The sequence below is a fragment of the Ranitomeya variabilis genome, chromosome 4 (assembly GCF_051348905.1).
Source record: "Ranitomeya variabilis isolate aRanVar5 chromosome 4, aRanVar5.hap1, whole genome shotgun sequence".
Lineage (NCBI taxonomy): Eukaryota > Metazoa > Chordata > Amphibia > Anura > Dendrobatidae > Ranitomeya > Ranitomeya variabilis.
Genome location: NC_135235.1, coordinates 40,358,422 through 40,378,406, shown reverse-complemented (window position 1 = coordinate 40,378,406; position 19,985 = coordinate 40,358,422). Strand labels below are relative to the sequence as shown.

The 19,985-nt window shown below is 43.8% G+C and overlaps 1 protein-coding gene across 1 annotated transcript; it reads left to right on the top strand.

Annotated features, from left to right (window-relative positions):
- Positions 1 to 4,064: 4,064 nt before the first annotated feature.
- On the top strand, positions 4,065 to 18,494 carry CLRN3 (clarin 3). The gene is made up of 3 exons (XM_077258387.1): positions 4,065 to 4,387; positions 12,360 to 12,542; positions 17,808 to 18,494. The coding sequence occupies exons 1-3, from the start codon at positions 4,153 to 4,155 to the stop codon at positions 18,080 to 18,082; spliced, it is 693 nt and encodes a 230-aa protein (XP_077114502.1). The 5' UTR covers positions 4,065 to 4,152; the 3' UTR covers positions 18,083 to 18,494.
- The last annotated feature ends 1,491 nt before the right edge of the window (positions 18,495 to 19,985 follow it).

The following is a 19,985-nucleotide window of genomic DNA, read 5'->3' as shown; positions in this document are numbered from 1 at the left end:
TCATGAGTCATGACTAGAGTCTCAATTTTTATTAAAGAGGGGGTCATGACTCCACTCATCACAGTTATCACCTATCTAGAAGGTGGACTATACTACCTCTTCTAAGGGGTCATATCAGCATAGACATTTATGGCATATGAAAAAGATGCAAGCCCCACTTCTGAGACATCCATATTGGAGGACCCGCATTAGTCAGACGTTCATGGCTTAGGCCGGTGTCACACTAGCAAGTTTTACGGACATATGAGGGCAGAAAATACGTCCAGAAAATACGCATTGCACACGGCCCAATGATTCTCTATGGGGCTGCTCCTATCTGCCGTATATTATACATCCGTAATATACGGTATGTTACAGGCGTAGAAAATCGCAGCATGCTGCGTTTGTTAGCGTATTGCGCAAAAAATCCACCAATGAAAGTCTATGGTGGTGAGAAAATTACGGATTACACACGGACCATGCGCAGCAGTGTTCTATAGAAAAGCCGGCAATTCAGTGCGGTGTACAGTAAAATCACACTGACAGAATAGAATAGAATAGGTAGAATAAATGTCTACACATAGAATAGGTATATATATATATATATATATATATATATATATATATATATGTCAGTGATATATATATATATATATATATATATATATATATATATATATATATATATATATATATATATATATATATATTTTATTCAGCGCTAGATAGCAGAAAAGCCGGTAATTCAATTGCCGGCTTTTCCTATCTCCTTCACAAACCCGACAGGATATGAGACATGGTAACATACAGTAAACCATCTCATATCCCTTCTTTTATTACATATTCCTCTTTACTAATGTAACAAGTGTCTCTGTGTAAAATTTGGGGTCTCTAGCTATTAAATGAAAGGGTTAAATCCCGGAAAAAATTGGCATGGGCCCCCGCGCAATTTTCTCTGCCAGAGTGGGAAAGCCAGTGACTGAGGGCAGATATTAATAGCCTAGGGACGTACCATGGTTATAGGACCCCCCTGGCTAAAAACATCTGCCCTCAGCCACCCCAGAAAAGGCACATCTGTAAGATGCGCCTATTCTGGCACTTAGCCTCTCTCTTCCCACTCCCGTGTAGCGGTGGGATATTGGGTAATGAAGGGTTAATGTCACCTTGCTATTGTAAGGTGACATTAAGCCAGGTTAATAATGGATAGGCGTCAATTATGACACCTATCCATTATTAATCCAATAGTACGAAATGGTTAATAAAACACACACACATTATTAAAAAGTATTTTAATGAAATAAAGACACATGGTGTTTTAATATTTTATTATACTCTTAATCGACTTGAAGACCCTTGTCACCTGAAATAAAGTTAAACAAAACAAACAACAATATTCCATACCTTCCGTCGTTCAGTCTTGTCCCACACTGTAAATCCTTCTGAAGGGGTTAAATCATTTTACACCCAGGAGCTCTGCTAATGCAGCTGTGCTTCTGCCTGTAAAACTTCGTGAATGAATGGAATGCAGGGGAATGTCCTATAGTTACCTCGAGTCGCGGTGATGCGCCCTCTGCTGGAAGAACTCATATGAACTCGAGGCTGGGAACTTTTCAGAATATTTTCCTACGCTCGAGTTCATATGAGTTCATCCAGCAGGTGGCGCATCACCGCGACTCGAGGTAACTACAGTACATTCCCCTGCATTCCATTCATTCACCAAGTTTTACAGTCAGGAGTACAGCTGCATTAGCAGAGCTCCTGGTTGTAAAATGATTTAACCCCTTCAGATGGATTTACAGCGTGGGACAAGACTGAACGACGGAAGGTATGGAATATTGTTGTTTGTTTTTTTTACTTTATTTCAGGTGACAAGGGTCTTCAGGTGGATTAAGAGTATAATAAAATATTAAAACACCATGTGTCTTTATTTCATTAAAATACTTTTTAATAACGTGTGTGTGTTTTATTAACCATTTCGTACTATTGGATTAATAATGGATAGGTGTCATAATTGACGCCTCTCCATTATTAACCTGGCTTAATGTCACCTTACAATAGCAAGGTGACATTAACCCTTCATTACCCCATATCCCACCGCTACAGGGGAGTGGGAAGAGAGAGGCTAAGTGCCAGAATAGGCGCATCTTACAGATGTGCCTTTTCTGGGGTGGTTGGGGGGCAGATGTTTTTGGCCAGAGGGGGCCAATAACCATGGTCCCTCTCTAGGCTATTAATATGTGCCCTCAGTCACTGGCTTTCCCACTCTGGCAGAGAAAATTGCGCGGGAGCCCACGCCAATTTTTCTGGGATTTAATCCTTTCATTTAATAGCTTGAGACCCCAAATTTTACACTTCTTACATTAGTAAAGAGGAATATGTAATAAAAGAAGGGATATGAGATGGTTTACTGTATGTAACCATGTCTCATATCCTGTCGGGTTTGTGAAGGAGATAGGAAAAGCCGGCAATTTAATTACCGGCTTTTCTGATATCTAGGGCTGAATTAAATACAGTATAAATATATATATATATATGTGTCTCACTGACATATATATACATATATAGAGTGTATATACGTTTTTAAGAAAATTTGAGCCGATGGATCCATGATATGTCCATTTTGCAAGCCTGCGAGAAAAAATCGCCATACGGAAGCCATACGGATGCCATACGGAACACACACGGATAAATTTGTGCGTAAAAATCGCATCCTCGCATTGACTACGGAACAGTGTTTTGGGACAATTACTGCGTATTACGGCCGTAAAAAACGGACCGTATTTTCATACGCCTAGTGTGACGCCAGCCTTATTCTGTGGAATAAAGGGCATGCTTCTGTTCTCAAGCTACAAGTCTGCAGTTTGTGTGACTGCAGACCTGTGAATCTTCACATTGCCGTCCCGGGAGTGGGTGCGCGTGACTGCAATATGCAATTTTCTTACTTCCGGCCACATTCCGACTAGATTGTTTCCGGCCTCCTCGATACACTTGCATTGAGTAATGAAGATCCCATCTAGTCTCCACTTGGCCACCGGATTCACAAGTCTGCAGTCACATAGAGTGACTGCAGACTAGTAGCTTAAGATCAGACAACCGCTTTAAGGCTGAAGCTTTAAAAGGGTTGCCCAGGGCTAAACAATTGATCAGATCAGTGGTGGTCGGACTCCCAGCACCCCCAACAATTATCCGATATCTGCTCCATATATATGCAATGTACGGAGCTGAACACCACAACGCCATCCATGTGTTAGTGGCCGCTCGTGGTAATGCAGTTCATCTTCCATTTAAATTAGCCCGACTAATCTCATATGAACCTATATTGACCTATATTGTCAATATTTTAGTCCTGGACAACCCCCTTTAAGGCATGGGACTTATGGATGTCACATAAGTGGAGGCATTTCCAAAACATTTTGCATGACAATAGCAATAATTTCAACATGGTAAGCTCCCTGCGATTTAGGGAAACAGTCAGTAATGTGACGTGCCCTCAGCTAGTGGGAGCTTCCAACAGAGCGCTCCATATACACGATAACTGTGACGCTCGTTGATGTGATTTCATTTGAGAGAGAGGAGAAAGTTGTTGTCGCGGCCTTTCTGTCCAGAGAACAAAAAGCTTGGGTGAATTCAAACATCTGTCTGGAGCCCCTTAGATGGGCAAATCCCACCATTAGTGGTGGATCCGGCACACTTTGATCTGATATACTTGAAGGCTTAGAATCCACTATATAATTTGGACATAGATGCAGGCAGTAAAAGTTACATTTTATCATGGTGCACAGTCATTACATTTCCGTTACCCCACCTCCAGCAGTAGATAGACCTGACATCATATTGGAAGTCAATCACGTGACATCACAACGAGCAGCCCCAAATAATCAGCTCGGATCTGCTACCCTTGTTTATCATATTCAAATACTTAAAAAAAAAATCCTCTTTGCATATTTTCCAGACCGTCACTTTTTTATCTTCTGTGACTACAGCAACGTACTACAGTACTAAAGATCAGGGATTAATTACTGGGAACATTTATGGCTACCGAGAGTGCAAGGTTCAATAGGAAAACTCTCTGCAAATATTAAATCCTGTTTATGTCTTACTAGAAGCAGCAAAGTTTCACAAGGGTGGACTGTGGTCCGTGAGGACGGTGCACGGAGGACCGCACTGTAAAGAATGCCAACCAAACAGAAGACCCTGCTGTTCTCCGCTGGCTTCGTGTCAAGTATCGGGTCTTTCGCCGTCATCTGCACTAGTCTGGCCACTCCAGGATGGGTCTCCGGTCAGGTCCAATTCACCGGTACAAATTATTCCGGAATTGCGGATATAAACCTCGGATTGTTCCAAACCAGTCATGCTAAGACGATCACTCAAGGAGCGGCGTTCGACACCCAAAAGACCCGACATGAAGGTAACACTTGACTTTTTCACCCTTTAACGCTCAAGAGGCCCCATATGTCATATTGCACTGCCATTTATATATGAGAGAAGGGTCGGATTCTAGGGACGACATAGTGGATGTACCATGGAGCCTTCACCACTATGAAGTCCTAGGAGAAGACCTCTCCACTGTTCCTGATGGGCCCTCAGTGCTACTATCCAATGTGGAGGAGCTCGCACGTGTAATAAATCCATGCTTTCACGGGCTTGGCTCTCTCCAAAAGTTCCATAGACTATGATGTACAAATTTCCTTTGTAGCTACAATAGGGGATGAGGTGGGCGCTAATTTTAAGGGCTAGGTTGCTGGACACCAACAATTTTTTTACACAGGAGCCTTTGCTAACCTTATTCCGCTCCTGTATGGAAACATTGAAAAATTACAATAGTCTTTTTTTTTAATACACAATTTTTTTTTGCAGGTCGTAATTCATATGGCTAGACACACTTTCCATAGTTCTTCAACTTTATCCAACTTTTCAGCTTGAAACTACTTAAAGGGAACCTATCACCCTGTTTTTTAAAGATTAGATAAAAATAGTGTGAAATAGGGGCAGAGCTGGGCTTTACATTAGTGCCTTTTTGTTGCCTTTATTCCCCCGTTAGGCTGCCGAAATACCTGTGTGAAGTGGCCGTTTTGTCCTGTCACTCAAGTTGGTCAGGTCGGATGGGCGTGGTTACAGCGCTGTTTCTCCCCCAGAAACCTGCTCATCATTACGTTGGTGGCGTAGTGGTGTGCGCATGTCCAAAGCGAAGATCCACTGCCCAGGAGATTCAAAACAGCGCGGGCTTCGCTATTCGCCGTGTACCGGTGGGCGCGGCCATCTTTCCTGTGGCCGCGCGTGCGCAGATGGAGCGCTCTGCTGCCCGGGCTTCAGGAAAATGGCCGCGGGATTCCGCGCGTGCGCAGATGGAGATCGCGGCGGCCATTTTCCTGAAGCCCGGGCAGCAGAGCGCTCCATCTGCGCACGCGCGGCCACAGGAAAGATGGCCGCGCCCACCGGTAAACGGCGAATAGCGAAGCCCGCGCTGTTTTGAATCTCCTGGGCAGTGGATCTTCGCTTTGGACATGCGCACACCACTACGCCACCAACGTAATGATGAGCAGGTTTCTGGGGGAGAAACAGCGCTGTAACCACGCCCATCCGACCTGACCAACTTGAGTGACAGGACAAAACGGCCACTTCACACAGGTATTTCGGCAGCCTAACGGGGGAATAAAGGCAACAAAAAGGCACTAATGTAAAGCCCAGCTCTGCCCCTATTTCACACTATTTTTATCTAATCTTTAAAAAACGGGGTGATGGGTTCCCTTTAAATGTTTTTTTTTGCTCAAGTTTGGCAGTGGTTTGCAGTGTATTCAATATCTCTACAGCACTGGTGCATCTTGTAGTTGGCCCATGACCTACCTAGTAAAATCTTTTTTACAGGGGTTGTCCAGGTCTATATATTTTTCTTTAACTATGGGCCTAAAAACTAACAGGCAACTACCTGACATTTTAACCCGGTGCCAGCACAGGGCGGCCACTGACCGCTACTGCCGTCAATTCAGCTGCTCCATCGTACCAGAGCAGGTCTTCTTCTTCCGGGCTGCTCTGTTGATGGGGCGTGACTGCTGACGTCATGCTGATTGATAGACAGCTCTCCATAGATAGGCAATATGGAGCCGGCTGTCAATCAGCATTACGTTGGCATTCACATCCCATCAACAGAGGTAGACTTAGAGCTAAGGGTGGGACCTTGACACCATACAAACTCAGGCGTCAAAACCCCCCAGGAGGCATGACTTGATGCTACTAAGCCTCCATGCAAAATATGTGACAGCGCCCCCTACACCTATTATGTGCCATTTACACTACACTACTATTTGAGCCCTCATAGATGGCCATGCCTTCATTCATCCAACAGCTTGTCTTCCGACTCCACCATACACGTGGAGACTGAAGAGATAGCTGATGCCAGACACCTCTAGAAAACCCCAAAAGAAACAGGTATGGAAATTCCAAGTGTCGATCTTTACTTCCCTTGACAGTCCGGAGTCTGGAGACCCCCAAAGACATCAGATTGTTGTCTGAACCCCCCAATTCCAGTGTCTTTATCGACTTTGCATGGAGGGCCTTTAGGACTCAAGCACAGGAGCTATTACTGCAATTTTGCCTCATATGAACCTGTTCAAAACCAAATTGTGGTTCCAGTATTTTTGGGGTGGTGGCTTTACCTATATCTCCTCCTCATTTTGTTGAATGCTATGTTTTTTTCTCTATACTGTTACTCACTGGTGGAATTAAATATAATGTTTGTTATAGTATTACTATACATTTTGAAGACTTTCCATAGATGAGGTTTTTGCATTACTGAAAGAATACATTTTAGGTGAAAAAAAATGTAGGTCTAAATTTGACCCATAAGCTTCTGTGATTTCCTAATAGATACAATTGTCTGACACATAATAATGAATAATAAGTAATGAAAACTTATAAAATGAGCATATTATCGGTACTGCGAAGTGTCCAAGTCGCACGCACCATTGATAAATTCTGTGCTTGCTCGGTAAGGCCTACTGGACCCCAAAACAGTGGACTATCCATGAATCCTGAGGCACCAGAGGATAAAACTTAAAATTTAGATCTTTATTCCATAATATTAAAAAAATAACAATAATAAGAAATCAAGGCAATTTTTCAGCCATATCAGGCCTTTCTCAAGCCGTATTTTGATATGGCCAAAACTTGCCTTGTCTTCCTATTATTGTGATTTTTTTAATATCTACTATATAATTGTCTAAGGGTCACTTCCGTCTTTCTGTCTGTCCTTCTGTCTGTCTGTCTGTCACGGATATTCATTGGTCGTGGCCTCTGTCTGTCATGGAAACCAAGTCGCTGATTGGTCGTGCAAAACGCCCACGACCATTGCCACGACCAATCAGCGACGGCCATAGTCTGGCAGCGAAATGGCCGCTGCTTTACTGCCCTGCAGTCAGCGCTGACCGCTCACACAGGGTTAATGGCAGCGTTCACGGACCACGGTGTAACGCTCTCCGTTAACGCAGCTATTAACCCTGTGTGACCAACTTTTTACTATTGATGCTGCGTATGCAGCATCAATAGTAAAAAGATCTAATGTTACAAATAATAATAATTTAAAAAAAAGCGTTATTCTTACCCTCCGACGTGGCGTGCTGTCCTCGGCAGTGCAAGTGGCAGGTTCCGGTGCCAATGATGCTATGCGAGAAGGACCTGCCATGACGTCACGGTCATGTGACCGCGACGTCATCACAGGTCCTGCGCTCATATCAACCCTGGGACAGGAAGCTGCTGCGTGCACCGCACACAGGCGCCAGGACTTCAAGGGGCCTTCGGAAGGTGAGTATATGTTTATTTTTTACTTTAAGTCTTTTTTAACCACGCATATAGTGCCCACATTGCTATATACTACGTGGGCCTACGTAGCTGTGCAATACACTACGTGGCTGTGCAATATACTACGTGGCTCTGTGCTATATACTCCGTGGCCTGTGCAATATACTCCGTGGGCTGTGCAATATACTACGTGGCTGGGCTATATACTGCATGGGCTGTGCAATATACTATGTGGGCTGTGCAATTTACTACGTGGCTGGGCAATATACTACGTGGCTCTGTGCTATATACTCCGTGGCCTGTGCAATATACTCCGTGGGCTGTGCAATATACTACGTGGCTGGGCTATATACTCCGTGGGCTGTGCAATATACTATGTGGGCTGTGCAATTTACTACGTGGCTGGGCAATATACTACGTGGCTGGGCAATATACTGCATGGGCTGTGCAATATACCACGTGGCTGTGCTATATACTTATGTGGCTGGGCAATATACTATGTGGCTATGCAATATACTACGTGGGCTGTGCAATATACTGCATGGCTGTGCTATATACTCCGTGGCTGGGCAATTTACTACGTGGACATGTATATTCTAGAATACCCGATGCGTTAGAATCAGGCCACCATCTAGTTATGAAATAAAGATCCACATTTTTAAGGATTATTCTCTGGTGCCTCAGAATTCGTGAATATTCTGAATGGGTGCAATAAACCAATAACAGATATCGTAAGGCATTTTTTTTTATGTATCCTGTACAGTTATTATTTATATAGCGCCATCATATTCCGCAGTGCTATGCAGAGATTTTCATCGCTGTCCCCAATGGGGCTCAAAATCTAGATCCCCTATCAGTATGCCTGTGGAGTCTAGGAGGAAACCGGAGAACCCCCACACAAACACGGGGAGAACATACAAACTCCTTGCAGATATTGTCCTTGGTGGGATTTGAACCCAGGACCCCAGCGCTGCAAAGCTGCTGTGCTAACCACTCAGCCACCTTGCTGCCTATTAACATTTAAGGCTGCCGTCACACTAGCAATATTTGGTTAGTATTTTACATCAGTATTGGTAAGCCAAAACCAGGAATCGCAGGGCCGCCGGATGCGTGTTACCACGCATAGTGGAGACGGGATTTCATAAAATCCCCTCCACTCTGCTGTAACATCTGGACTCTGCAGATTAAACGCTGCGGCTCCACGCAGCGTTCAATCTGCTGCTATTCCGGATGTAAAACGGCACGTGGACACATACCCTAAGACTGTATTTGTCCTAGTGTTATATTTCTAATAGTTGATTAATAAAACGAATATCAAACAGGTGACAATGCGGAAGCAAAATTTTCATTTTTTTTTTCTGGATTAAATCGATCTGAACCCAGCCTGATAATACATCTTTGCTTCCTTTTTGCTACATTGAAGTAATAAAATAGTAAAATGATTTGTCACTTTATACATATATTTTTAGAGCAGGAGGAGAGCAGAGTGATATGTATCTTTATAGGAAAAAAGGTAAGATAATGTATATTTTTTTACTTACCCCGTATATACTCGAGTATAAGCCGACCCGAGTATAAGCCGACCCCCCTAATTTTGCCACAAAAAACTGGGAAAACTTATTGACTCGAGTATAAGCCTAGGGTGGAAAATGCAGCAGCTACCGGTGAATTTCAAAATTAAAAATAGATGCTCCATAACGTTCATTATGGCCCCATAGATGCTCCACATAAAGCTGTGCCATATATAATGCTCTGCACCGTTCATTATGGCCCCATAGATGCTCCATAGAAAGCTGTGCCATAAATAATGCTCTGCACCGTTCATTATGGCCCCATAGATGCTCCACATAAAGCTGTGCCATATATAATGCTCTGCACCGTTCATTATGGCCCCATAGATGCTCCATAGAAAGCTGTGCCATATATACAATGCTCTGCACCGTTGCCCCATAGATGCTCCACATTAATCTGTGCCATATATACAATGCTGCTGCAATAAAAAAAACAAAAAACACATACTCACCTCTCTTGCTTGCAGCTCCTCGGCGCCATCTTCCCGGCGTCTCTCCGCACTGACTGATCAGGCAGAGGGTGGCGTGCACACTATATGCGTCATCGCGCCCTCTGACCTGAACAGTCAGAGCGGAGAGACGCCGGGAAGATGGAGCGGCGCCCGGCGTGTGGAACGAGGACAGGTGAATATGACATACTTACCTGCTCCCGGCGTCCCGCTCCTTCCCCCGGACAGCTGGTCTTCGGTGCCGCAGCCTCTTCCTCTGTCAGCGGTCACCGCCACCGTCATTAGAGGAATGAATTATGCGGCTCCGCCCCTATGGGAGGTGGAGCAGCTTATTCATTTCTCTAATGAGCGGTCCCACGTGACCGCTGTACAGGGGAAGAGGCTGCGGCACCGAAGACCGTGGAGACAGGGGGAGCGGCAGGAACGCCGGAACTAGGTGAGTATATGACAGTCCTCACCCGCCGACCCCACCACCGATCATGACTCGAGTATAAGCCGAGAGGGGCACTTTCAGCCCAAAAATTTGGGCTGAAAATCTCGGCTTATACTCGAGTATATACGGTAAATCTGTGACCAAGTTGGAGTGCAGTGGGCGGCATCATCCACCCTGACCACACTGTCCATCATTGAGCTGGACTGCCCAGCAAGCACATAAAACTCTGACTTATCATGGATTTAAACCAATAAACCAAAACATAATTAATATTTCCCCTGAAACGTAATATATATATATATATATATATATATATATATATATATATATATATATATATATACACATATAGGGTATATACATACAGCTCTGGCAAAAATTAAGAAACCACTGCAAAATTGTCAGTTTGTCTGATTTTTCTCTTTATAGGTATATTTTTGAGTAAAATGTAAATTGTTCTTTTATTCTATAAAATACTGACAACATGTCTCCGAAGTTCCAAGCAATAAATTTTGTATTTATTTTCTGAAAATGAGAAATGGTCAAAATAACAAAAAAAATGCATTGCTTGCAAACCTCAAATGATGCAAAAAAAACAAGTTCGTAATCATTTAGAAACAACAATACTAATGTTTTAATTCAGGGAGAGTTCAGAAATAAATATTTTGTGGAATAACCATGATTTTTAATCCCAGCTTCTATGCGTCTTGGCATGCTTTCCACCAGTCTTTCACACGGCTTTTGGATGACCTTATGCCACTCCTGGTACAAACATAAATTAAGCAGTTCTTCTTTGTTTGCTGTCTTGTGACTATCCATCTTCCTCTTGATTACATTCCAGAGGTTTTCAGTGGGGTTCAGGTCTGGAGATTGGGCTGGCCATGACAGGGATTTGATCCACACCTTGATTGACCTAGCTGTCTGGCATGGTGCATTCTCCTGCTGGAAAAACCAGTCCTCAGAGTTGGGGAACATTGCCTGAGCAGAAGGAATCAACTATTTTTCCAGGATAACCTTGTATGCGGCTTGATTCATACGTCCTTCGCGAAGAACAACCTGCCCAATTCCAGCCTTGCTGAAACATCCGCAGATCCTCCACCAAATTTCACAATGGGTGCAAGACACTGTAGCTTGTATGCCTCTCCAAGTCTCAGTCTAACCATTAGACAACCAGGTGTTGGGCAAAGCTGAAAATTAGAGAAGATTACCTTACTCCAGTCCTCTATGGTCCAAGCCTTATGGTCTTTGGCAAACTTCAGCCTGGCTCTCCTTTGCTTCTCATTGATGAAAGGCTTTTTTTCTAGCTTTACATGACTTGAGTCCTGCCTCTAGGAGCCTGTTACAAACTGTTCTTGCCACGCACCTCACCCCAGCTGCTATTTGCCATTCCTTTTGTAGGTCACTTGATGTCATCCTGCGGTTGCTGAGTGACATTCAAATAAGATGACAGTCATCCCGGTCAGTAGAGAGTCGTTTTCGCCCTTTGCCGGTCTGTAGCTTTGTTGTCCCGAATATCTGCTGCTTCACCTTGTTGTAATGGACTGCCGTCTTAGAAATTTTAAGGATGGAGGCAACATAATGCTCACTGTGTTCCTCTGCTAGTAAAGCCAGAATTGAGCCTTTCTTTTCCTCACTCAAGACTTTTCTTTTCAACTCCTTTGGCATGGTTAAAAGTTATTTTTTTATTCCTATTACTTTTAGGATATTACTAGCACTTGTTTTGCCATCCAGCTTGTCCTATTGCAAGAGGATTGTGAACACCACAGCAGGGTTTTTTATACTTTCCTTTGTTAAATAAGATTTGGTTCAGGTGATCACCTAATCAGAAGCACATTAAGTAGAATGAGGTGTACTCTGGTGGGAATTCAACTGACACTGGAATGGAACGGCTGTCAGACATGTAGAGAAGCTGATTTTTATTAAACTGTGCAGTGGTCTCTTATTTTTTGCCAGAGCTGTATATAAATTTACTTGTTTCCTCCTACTCAATAACACGCTACGGCAGCACGGTCACCATGACAGATTTATGTTACCTTTGATGGCGATTTCTTTTAAGGAATAACTCTTTGAATTGTTTTCTTGCCTAATGATAATTACATTTTGCCAGACTTATTCACTGAACTTAAACTTTAGTTTTTCAGGTATTGAAAGAAACAAGCAGTATTAAAATCATCCACATCTTAGTCATATTATTACTGGTTATCGGCCTTATTTCATCATTCCTGGGCTCGATGACTACATGCCTGAACAGCGTCAGCAATCCTTATCTGACATTCCTGGGACCTCTTGGAGTTTATGTTTGGACTGGAATTAATGGTAAGTAGGTAGGATCGTAATGAATCAATATTTTATAATTGTCTTAATAAATATACTTTTAAATTTGTGATGGATATTTTTACACTCGTCAGTAACTGTTACACCTGGCACATTCATATTGTATCTCCATCACTTTTTTTTTTAATTTTCAGTTATTTCCTCAGTTCTTTTTTTTTTCAAACTGTGGAAACCATCAGCAAGTTGGAAACCATCGTCAAGTTGGATAGCTGTTACTGAAATATTTTACCATGGATTTCTTTTTCTGCAAAATATGCCTTGTATATCTCTGTTTAGCACCTGAGCATCCAAATATCCCATAAATACATTTCTTTGATATACCATAACATTATGATTAGTGGGGTGGAGTGGCCACAGGGTCGAGGAAATAGAGGCGTGGACGGCAGCTGTTCTAAGGGTACATGGGTTACCAAGCAGTAGACCCCCATTGATCAAGAAGTGATTGCTTATTCTAACAATATATCATTACTTCTAAATTGATGAAAAATCCTTTTCAACCCCTGAGCCCAAATAAACAACTGTTAGAATGAAATTATAATTACAGATCCATTAACAGTAGTTTACTGATGGTTTCCAGATATCAAAAATATTTTCAATATCGCACAAAATATGAAAAAAATGAAAAAAAAACAAACCCAAAAGGTGTTGGAGATATACAACGTATCACATAGATGATATTTTATGTTTTCTTTGTAGTCACTTCTGTTGATTCACGTGTGGTTTGGAGCAAATAGCGACCTGTTGACTCAGTATAAAGATATTGGTACAGAGTCTATTTAATGATCCTTATCAACTCAGTAGCTGAGGATGCTCGGCTGACCGCATACAAGTTTTCTTAAAGGGGATTATACTTTCCTTGGTATTTGTCCATAAAAAATGGAAAATCCTCCTCCTCCTATCCTCCAAGACATTCAGCTAAAGGTCAATGCAGAATTTTCGTATAGCGCTTAATGTCAGCTCAACCCATGTTAGCTTTATTAGCGATGCTCTTGATTTGCAACGCATGATGTATTACAGCACAGCGCCGGTCATCCCATAACTTCATCCCAGTGGCATTGTTTGTGGGAACTGAGGCAAAGTGAACCCTAAGGGTGCTTCCACATTGCGTTCTGTGTCCTCGCCGAGGACAGTACGTCCGAAATCCCCCCCCAAAACAGGGTCTGGACCCATGCGCCGATGGGGCCATAGCCTGTAATGGTGACAGCAGAGCGACGTGCATACAGGAGGCGGACACTCAGACTTAGTAGACTGCATCTGAGTGTTCTCCTCCTGTAGGTGTACACTCCCGAAAAAGTTCACAGCAGAGCTAACGTTCACTCTGACGTCACAGTCCGTTTTGCGGGGGATATCCCGACGGGGACACAGAGCGCGATGTGAAAGCAGGCGAGGGCCACACCACCGTTTCCTCTCCATCTGACAAAACACAGTGCAATTAAGCTGATCGGACTCTGATCAGAGTTTGATCAGAGTGGGATCCAATTTTCTCAGAGAAAGTGGAGAAACTTTTTTTTTTGTTCTCTCCACCTCTATGTAGTCAGTCATCCGAGTGCAGTCTGATTCAAAGACTTGAATGGGCAAGAACGATCCAATTCTTGGAGGCAAATCATACATGATTTATTTCCTCCTTGGACCACCCAGTTTGAGGAAAAATCGGACATGTGCAAAGCCCCATAAAATAACATGGGGTTGAGAGTGATCCGTCAAGACCCCAGATACAGTAGGTCTCATGCACATGACCATAAGTTGGACTAACAGAAATCCCTAACTGAATGTAGAGGATGGATGTCAGTCAGACAGATCCGACCTTTTGTTTCCCTTTTCAAAAATGAAAATACTTGTAGGTCATGTGCACACGACATCTTTAGATGCCAGTGGAGACGTTGAGTTTTCAAAGCATAGACGCTTCAGGAAAACTCCGGCAGTTTTTTTCTCGAAGCGTCTTCTTCGCTGTCTTTTTTTGCGAAAACTTTTTTAAAAATTTAAATTATAAATAGTGGCTCTTTCCAAGTGGAAGTTGCCCAAAGAATGACCAGGTTACTTCTTTTAGTCTGATGCAGTGAAAAGAAGTGATAAAAGACGGAACATGTGCACAGCAATGCAGCTCTGACACTACTGTGCATTTTTTTAAATTTTTTGTAGAGTCTTTTTAGCACTTTTTCAGGCGGATTCATCTTAAAAAGACGTCCATGGCACATACCTATATACTTTAATTAAAAGTTCAAGTTTAGTTACTCTTTTAAAGGGGATGTCTGGGACTTTAACATTGATGGCATATTTTTAGAATAGCTCATCAATGTTCGATCGGTGGGGGTACGAAACCCAACACCTCCACCAATCAGCTGTTCTTGTTGTCGCAGGTGGCAGGAACTGCCCTGAAGCACATCTCCGTCGACCTTAAAATGGCCGCGGCCTAGTACTGCACATCCACCAGGAATTCAAATCAATAGGGGGTGGATGTGCAGTACCCAGCCGCGGCCACTATTCCGTTGATGGAGCTGTGCAGCTACGCAGCTGAGCACCAGAGACAGTTGATCGTCAGGAGTGCCGGGTGTCGCACTCCCACTGATCAGACACTGATGACCTATCCTAAGAATTGGTCATCAATGCTAAAGTCCTGGACAACCCCTTTGAAAACAATTAGCTCCCCCTTCTATACAGATATATTTTACCTATTTAATAATAATATATTATTTTTTTCTATAGTACCAACATATTCCGTAGCACTTTACATTTTAGAGGGGACTTTTACAAATAATAAAGACATTACAGAAAAATACTTAAGATTAACAGATACCAAAAGGAGTGGGGGTCCTGATCCCAAGCTTACAATCCATGAGGAAATAGGAGGGACACAAAAGGAGAATGATAAAAAAGTGCTTGTATTGTATTGTCAATAAAATAGATAGGGGGATTCACAATGCTGCATGAACCGGTCACCAGCCAGTATCAGTACAAGTACAGACATGGAGGGCTATTAAGTGCATGGACGGTGTGTGAACAGATGCTGAGAGGGCCAGGATTTGTAAGAAAATTTTGTATGGGATAGTTAGATAAGAGAGGTGGGGCGATAGGCCAATCTAAAGAAATGCGTTTTTATGGCACTCTCAAAACTGTGGATATTGAGGATTAATTTAATTGTCCAAAGAAATGGCACAGCACGTGAGAAGTCTAAAGGTACCGTCACATTAAGCGACGCTGCAGCGATAGCGACAGCGATGCCGATCGCTGCAGCGTCGCTGTTTGGTCGCTGGAGAGCTGTCACACAGACCGCTCTCCAGTGACCAACGATGCCGAGGTCCCCGGGTAACCAGGGTAAGCATCGGGTTGCTAAGCGCAGAACCGCGCTTAGTAACCCGATGTTTACCCTGGTTACCAGCGTAAAAGTTAAAAAAACAAACAGTACATGCTCACCTGCGCGTCCCCCAGCCTCTGCTTCCTGACACTGACTGAGCTCCGGCCCTAACAGCACAGCGGTGACGTCACCGCTGTGCTTTCACTTTCAGTTTAGGGCCGGCGCTCAGTCAGTGTCAGGAAGCAGAGGCTGGGGGACGCGCTGGTGAGTATGTGCTGTTTGTTTTTTTAACTTTTACGCTGGTAACCAGGGTAAACATCGGGTTACTAAGCGCGGCCCTGCGCTTAGTAACCCGATGTTTACCCTGGTTACCAGTGTAAAATATCGCTGGTATCCTTGCTTTTGCTGTCAAACACGGCGATACACGGCGACCTAGCGACCAAATAATGTGCAGACCTTCTAGCAGCGACCAGCAATTTCACAGCGGGATCCAGATCGCTGCTGCGTGTCAAATACAGCGATATCGCTATCCAGGTCGCTGCAACGTCACGGATCGCTGGCGATATCGCCTAGTGTGACGGTACCTTAAAGGTACCGTCACATTAAGCGACGCTGCAGCGATAGCGACAGCGATGCCGATCGCTGCAGCGTCGCTGTTTGGTCGCTGGAGAGCTGTCACACAGACCGCTCTCCAGCGACCAACGATGCCGAGGTCCCCGGGTAACCAGGGTAAGCATCGGGTTGCTAAGCGCAGGGCCGCGCTTAGTAACCTGATGTTTACCCTGGTTACCAGCGTAAAAGTTAAAAAAACAAACAGTACATACTCACCTGCGCGTCCCCCAGCCTCTGCTTCCTGACACTGACTGAGCTCCGGCCCTAACAGCAGAGCGGTGACGTCACCGCTGTGCTTTCACTTTCAGTTTAGGGCCGGCGCTCAGTCAGTGTCAGGAAGCAGAGGCTGGGGGACGCGCAGGTGAGCATGTGCTGTTTGTTTTTTTAACTTTTACGCTTGTAACCAGGGTAAACATCGGGTTACTAAGCGCGGCCCTGCGCTTAGTAACCCGATGTTTACCCTGGTTACCAGTGTAAAATATCGCTGGTATCCTTGCTTTTGCTGTCAAACACGGCGATACACGGCGACCTAGCGACCAAATAAAGTGCAGACCTTCTAGCAGCGACCAGCAATTTCACAGCGGGATCCAGATCGCTGCTGCGTGTCAAATACAGCGATATCGCTATCCAGGTCGCTGCAACGTCACGGATCGCTGGCGATATCGCCTAGTGTGACGGTACCTTTAGAGACGAGAGTGGGAGGTTCGGATTACTGAGGATGTTAGTCTTGAGTCATTAGCAGAACGTACGGCACGGATAGGGTGATAGACTGAGATGAGGGAGGAGATGTAGGGTGGTGCTGAATCGTGGAGCGCTTTGTGATTGAGAGTGATAAGTGTATATTGGACTCTGTATTGTATGGGTAACCAGTGCAACGACTGGCACATGGTAGAGGCATCAGTGTAATGGTTGTTGAGGAATATGATCCTGGCTTCTGCATTCAGGATGGGTTGGAAAGGGGAGTTTAGGGAGACCGATTAGTTGAGAGTTGCAATAGTCCAGACGAGACTACAGTAAGAAAAGATTGAATTCTAGAAATATTTTTGAAGTGTAGGTAACATAAACGAGCGAGTGATCCGATGTAAGGTGTGAAGGAAAAATCTGAATCAAATATGACCCCAAGACAGTGGGCATGTTGCTGGGGAGTAATGGTAGAACCACACACGGAAATGGCAGTATTGTGGGTCGGTAGGGTAGCGGAGGGAGGAAACACGAGTTCAGTTTTTAACAAATTCAGTTTTAGATAGAGGGAGGACATTATTTAGTTGGGATTATACACGGAAGGACATCTCTGGCACTTGTTGGTCAATTCTTGCTATTAATGGACTGATTTATTCTTCCAGGGATCCTCATCCTTCTCGCCATGATCTTGTTTGCAATAAATATAGAAGCCAACAAACTACCAAAGGAAATTGCAGTCATTCTGGATCAGACCACTGATGTTTTTGGATCTACCCAGAACACATATGGATATTCATTCTGGCTCCTGCTACTCAGCGTATTCCTCAATTGTGGCACAATTGGAATTATTTACTATTACCAACATATGAGAAACAGCCAACAAGTAGAAAAAGAAAGGCCCATGGAGACAGCGAGCCGAGATGTTATCCTGTTCTGAAGGAAAGGCCCGGACTCCTCACCGAGGAAGAGACTTATTATTTAATTGGCTTTATTATGTGACTTAGTAGACATTCGGAATAAAGCAGCAGGGATTTCTGGGGACGATCGGGCTTTGCTGATCGTTTAATAATCTAATATCCCATAATTATTGGACATTTTAGATGTACATTTTGTTAGGTTAGGAGATGTTTCCGAACAGTAGGGACCAATTTATATTAAACAATTATTCTCTTTGTTAATGGCAGGAGTTGTATCCTCCCGCACAGCAGGCATTGACATTATTTGTAGGAACGGTGTAACGGATCCCACCGGGGGTGCCGAGACGAGCCGGAGAGCAGTCATTTGGTTATAATATATGAAGCGTTTGTTAATGAATATGAAGTTTTATTAAATTTTATATTTGGAAGATATTTTCTTTATCTTTGATTTCTCAATTTCAAAAGCCTCGTTACTGGAGATGAGCAAAGTGATCTGTAACAAATCAAATCAATTACAGATTTCCTGAAACTTTACGACTCCGATGGCCTTCACATAGCTCATGGCCCAAGGACAAGGACCTCACATAGCTCATGGCCCAAGGTCCTCACGTAACTCATGGCCCAAGGACAAGGACCTCACATAGCTCATGGCCCAAGGACAAGGACCTCACATAGCTCATGGCCCAAGGACAAGGATCTCACATAGCTCATGGCCCGAGGTCCTCACGTAACTCATGGCCCAAGGACAAGGACCTCACATAGCTCATTGTCCAAGGACAAGGACCTCACATAGCTCATTGTCCAAGGACAAGGACCTCACATAGCTCATGGCCCAAGGACCTTGACCATTGTTTATTATACTTTGGGGTCTGGAGAGAAATCTTTTCATGGTATTTGTGGCACTTTTGTTCACACCGATTTTAATAGTGTAAGTAGGTGGGCAAGAATGAAGATACTACTGTTACTCATAATATAAGTTAAAGTAAGGCTATACTGGGCTCTGCCATAAAAGGGAGGCCGACATGACAGGGTTTGATACAGGAACAGAGTAAAAAAAAAGTTTTTTTAAAGTATAAGAAGGGTTAAAATATAAGGGGAGGTGATTGGGATCTGAGGGGAGGAGAGAATAAGGGGTGTTTTTAAGGGGCTGTACATGAGGAGAAGGCAGCCATTTTAGGTATCCCTGAAGAAAGAAGAAATTTCCCACCTACCCTGCCTCTTCTTTTATATGGGGTACTTTTACAACAGGAGTCGAGTATGTGGTGGGGGGGGCTATGGTCGGGAAAGCCAGGCTGTTTACCGGGTGCCTCTGAGCTGGAAATAAAACGGCAAGAGGTAAAAGTCACCCTTGAGTAGTTGTGGTTATATGTGGTTGTTATAATAAAAGGCTGCTGTGGCCAATTTAATCCACCCTGGTGTTCGGACTGTTTATTTCGGGAAGGGAAAAAGGGGAGCAGGGTAGGACAGGGGTGACATAACGTATGACTCGCCAATACCCCTTGTCAAGTAAGCAGGTTACTTGGATGTAAGAGTGCAGATGATGAAGAGACAGCGGTAATTAACCAACACTATCTGACGAACACAAAGAAGTTCTATAAGAACTGTGAGATAGCGCTTACTGCATGTGATGGGGGACACTCGCTTAGCAATGGGACTCAGTCACACAGGCACACTTTTCTCACAAAAACAGTCCATGCGTTTTATTATGTAGTCATAAAACCGGGTTAATCACAGTTCATTATAAACTTCATAGAACACAATAGGTACCAACAGGTGACATTAAGTTGCGGCTTTAACTTAGATATTTCATATACGGCTTCTAACTCACAGTTCAGACACTACATCTGCCAGCCCTCCTTGACTAGTTCCCAGGGGTGTCCTTACGCCATATCAATGTCTCTAGTCATATAGCGCACACGACAT

What these genes read in the sequence shown, in the direction of transcription:
- CLRN3 (XM_077258387.1), top strand. Translation starts at nt 4,153, where the DNA reads ATGCCAACCAAACAGAAGACCCTGCTGTTCTCCGCTGGCTTCGTGTCA. An exon ending in CCAAAAGACCCGACATGAAG is followed by an intron (nt 4,388 to 12,359) that starts GTAACACTTGAC and finishes CTTAAACTTTAG; the next exon opens with TTTTTCAGGTATTGAAAGAA. An exon ending in TGTTTGGACTGGAATTAATG is followed by an intron (nt 12,543 to 17,807) that starts GTAAGTAGGTAG and finishes TTATTCTTCCAG; the next exon opens with GGATCCTCATCCTTCTCGCC.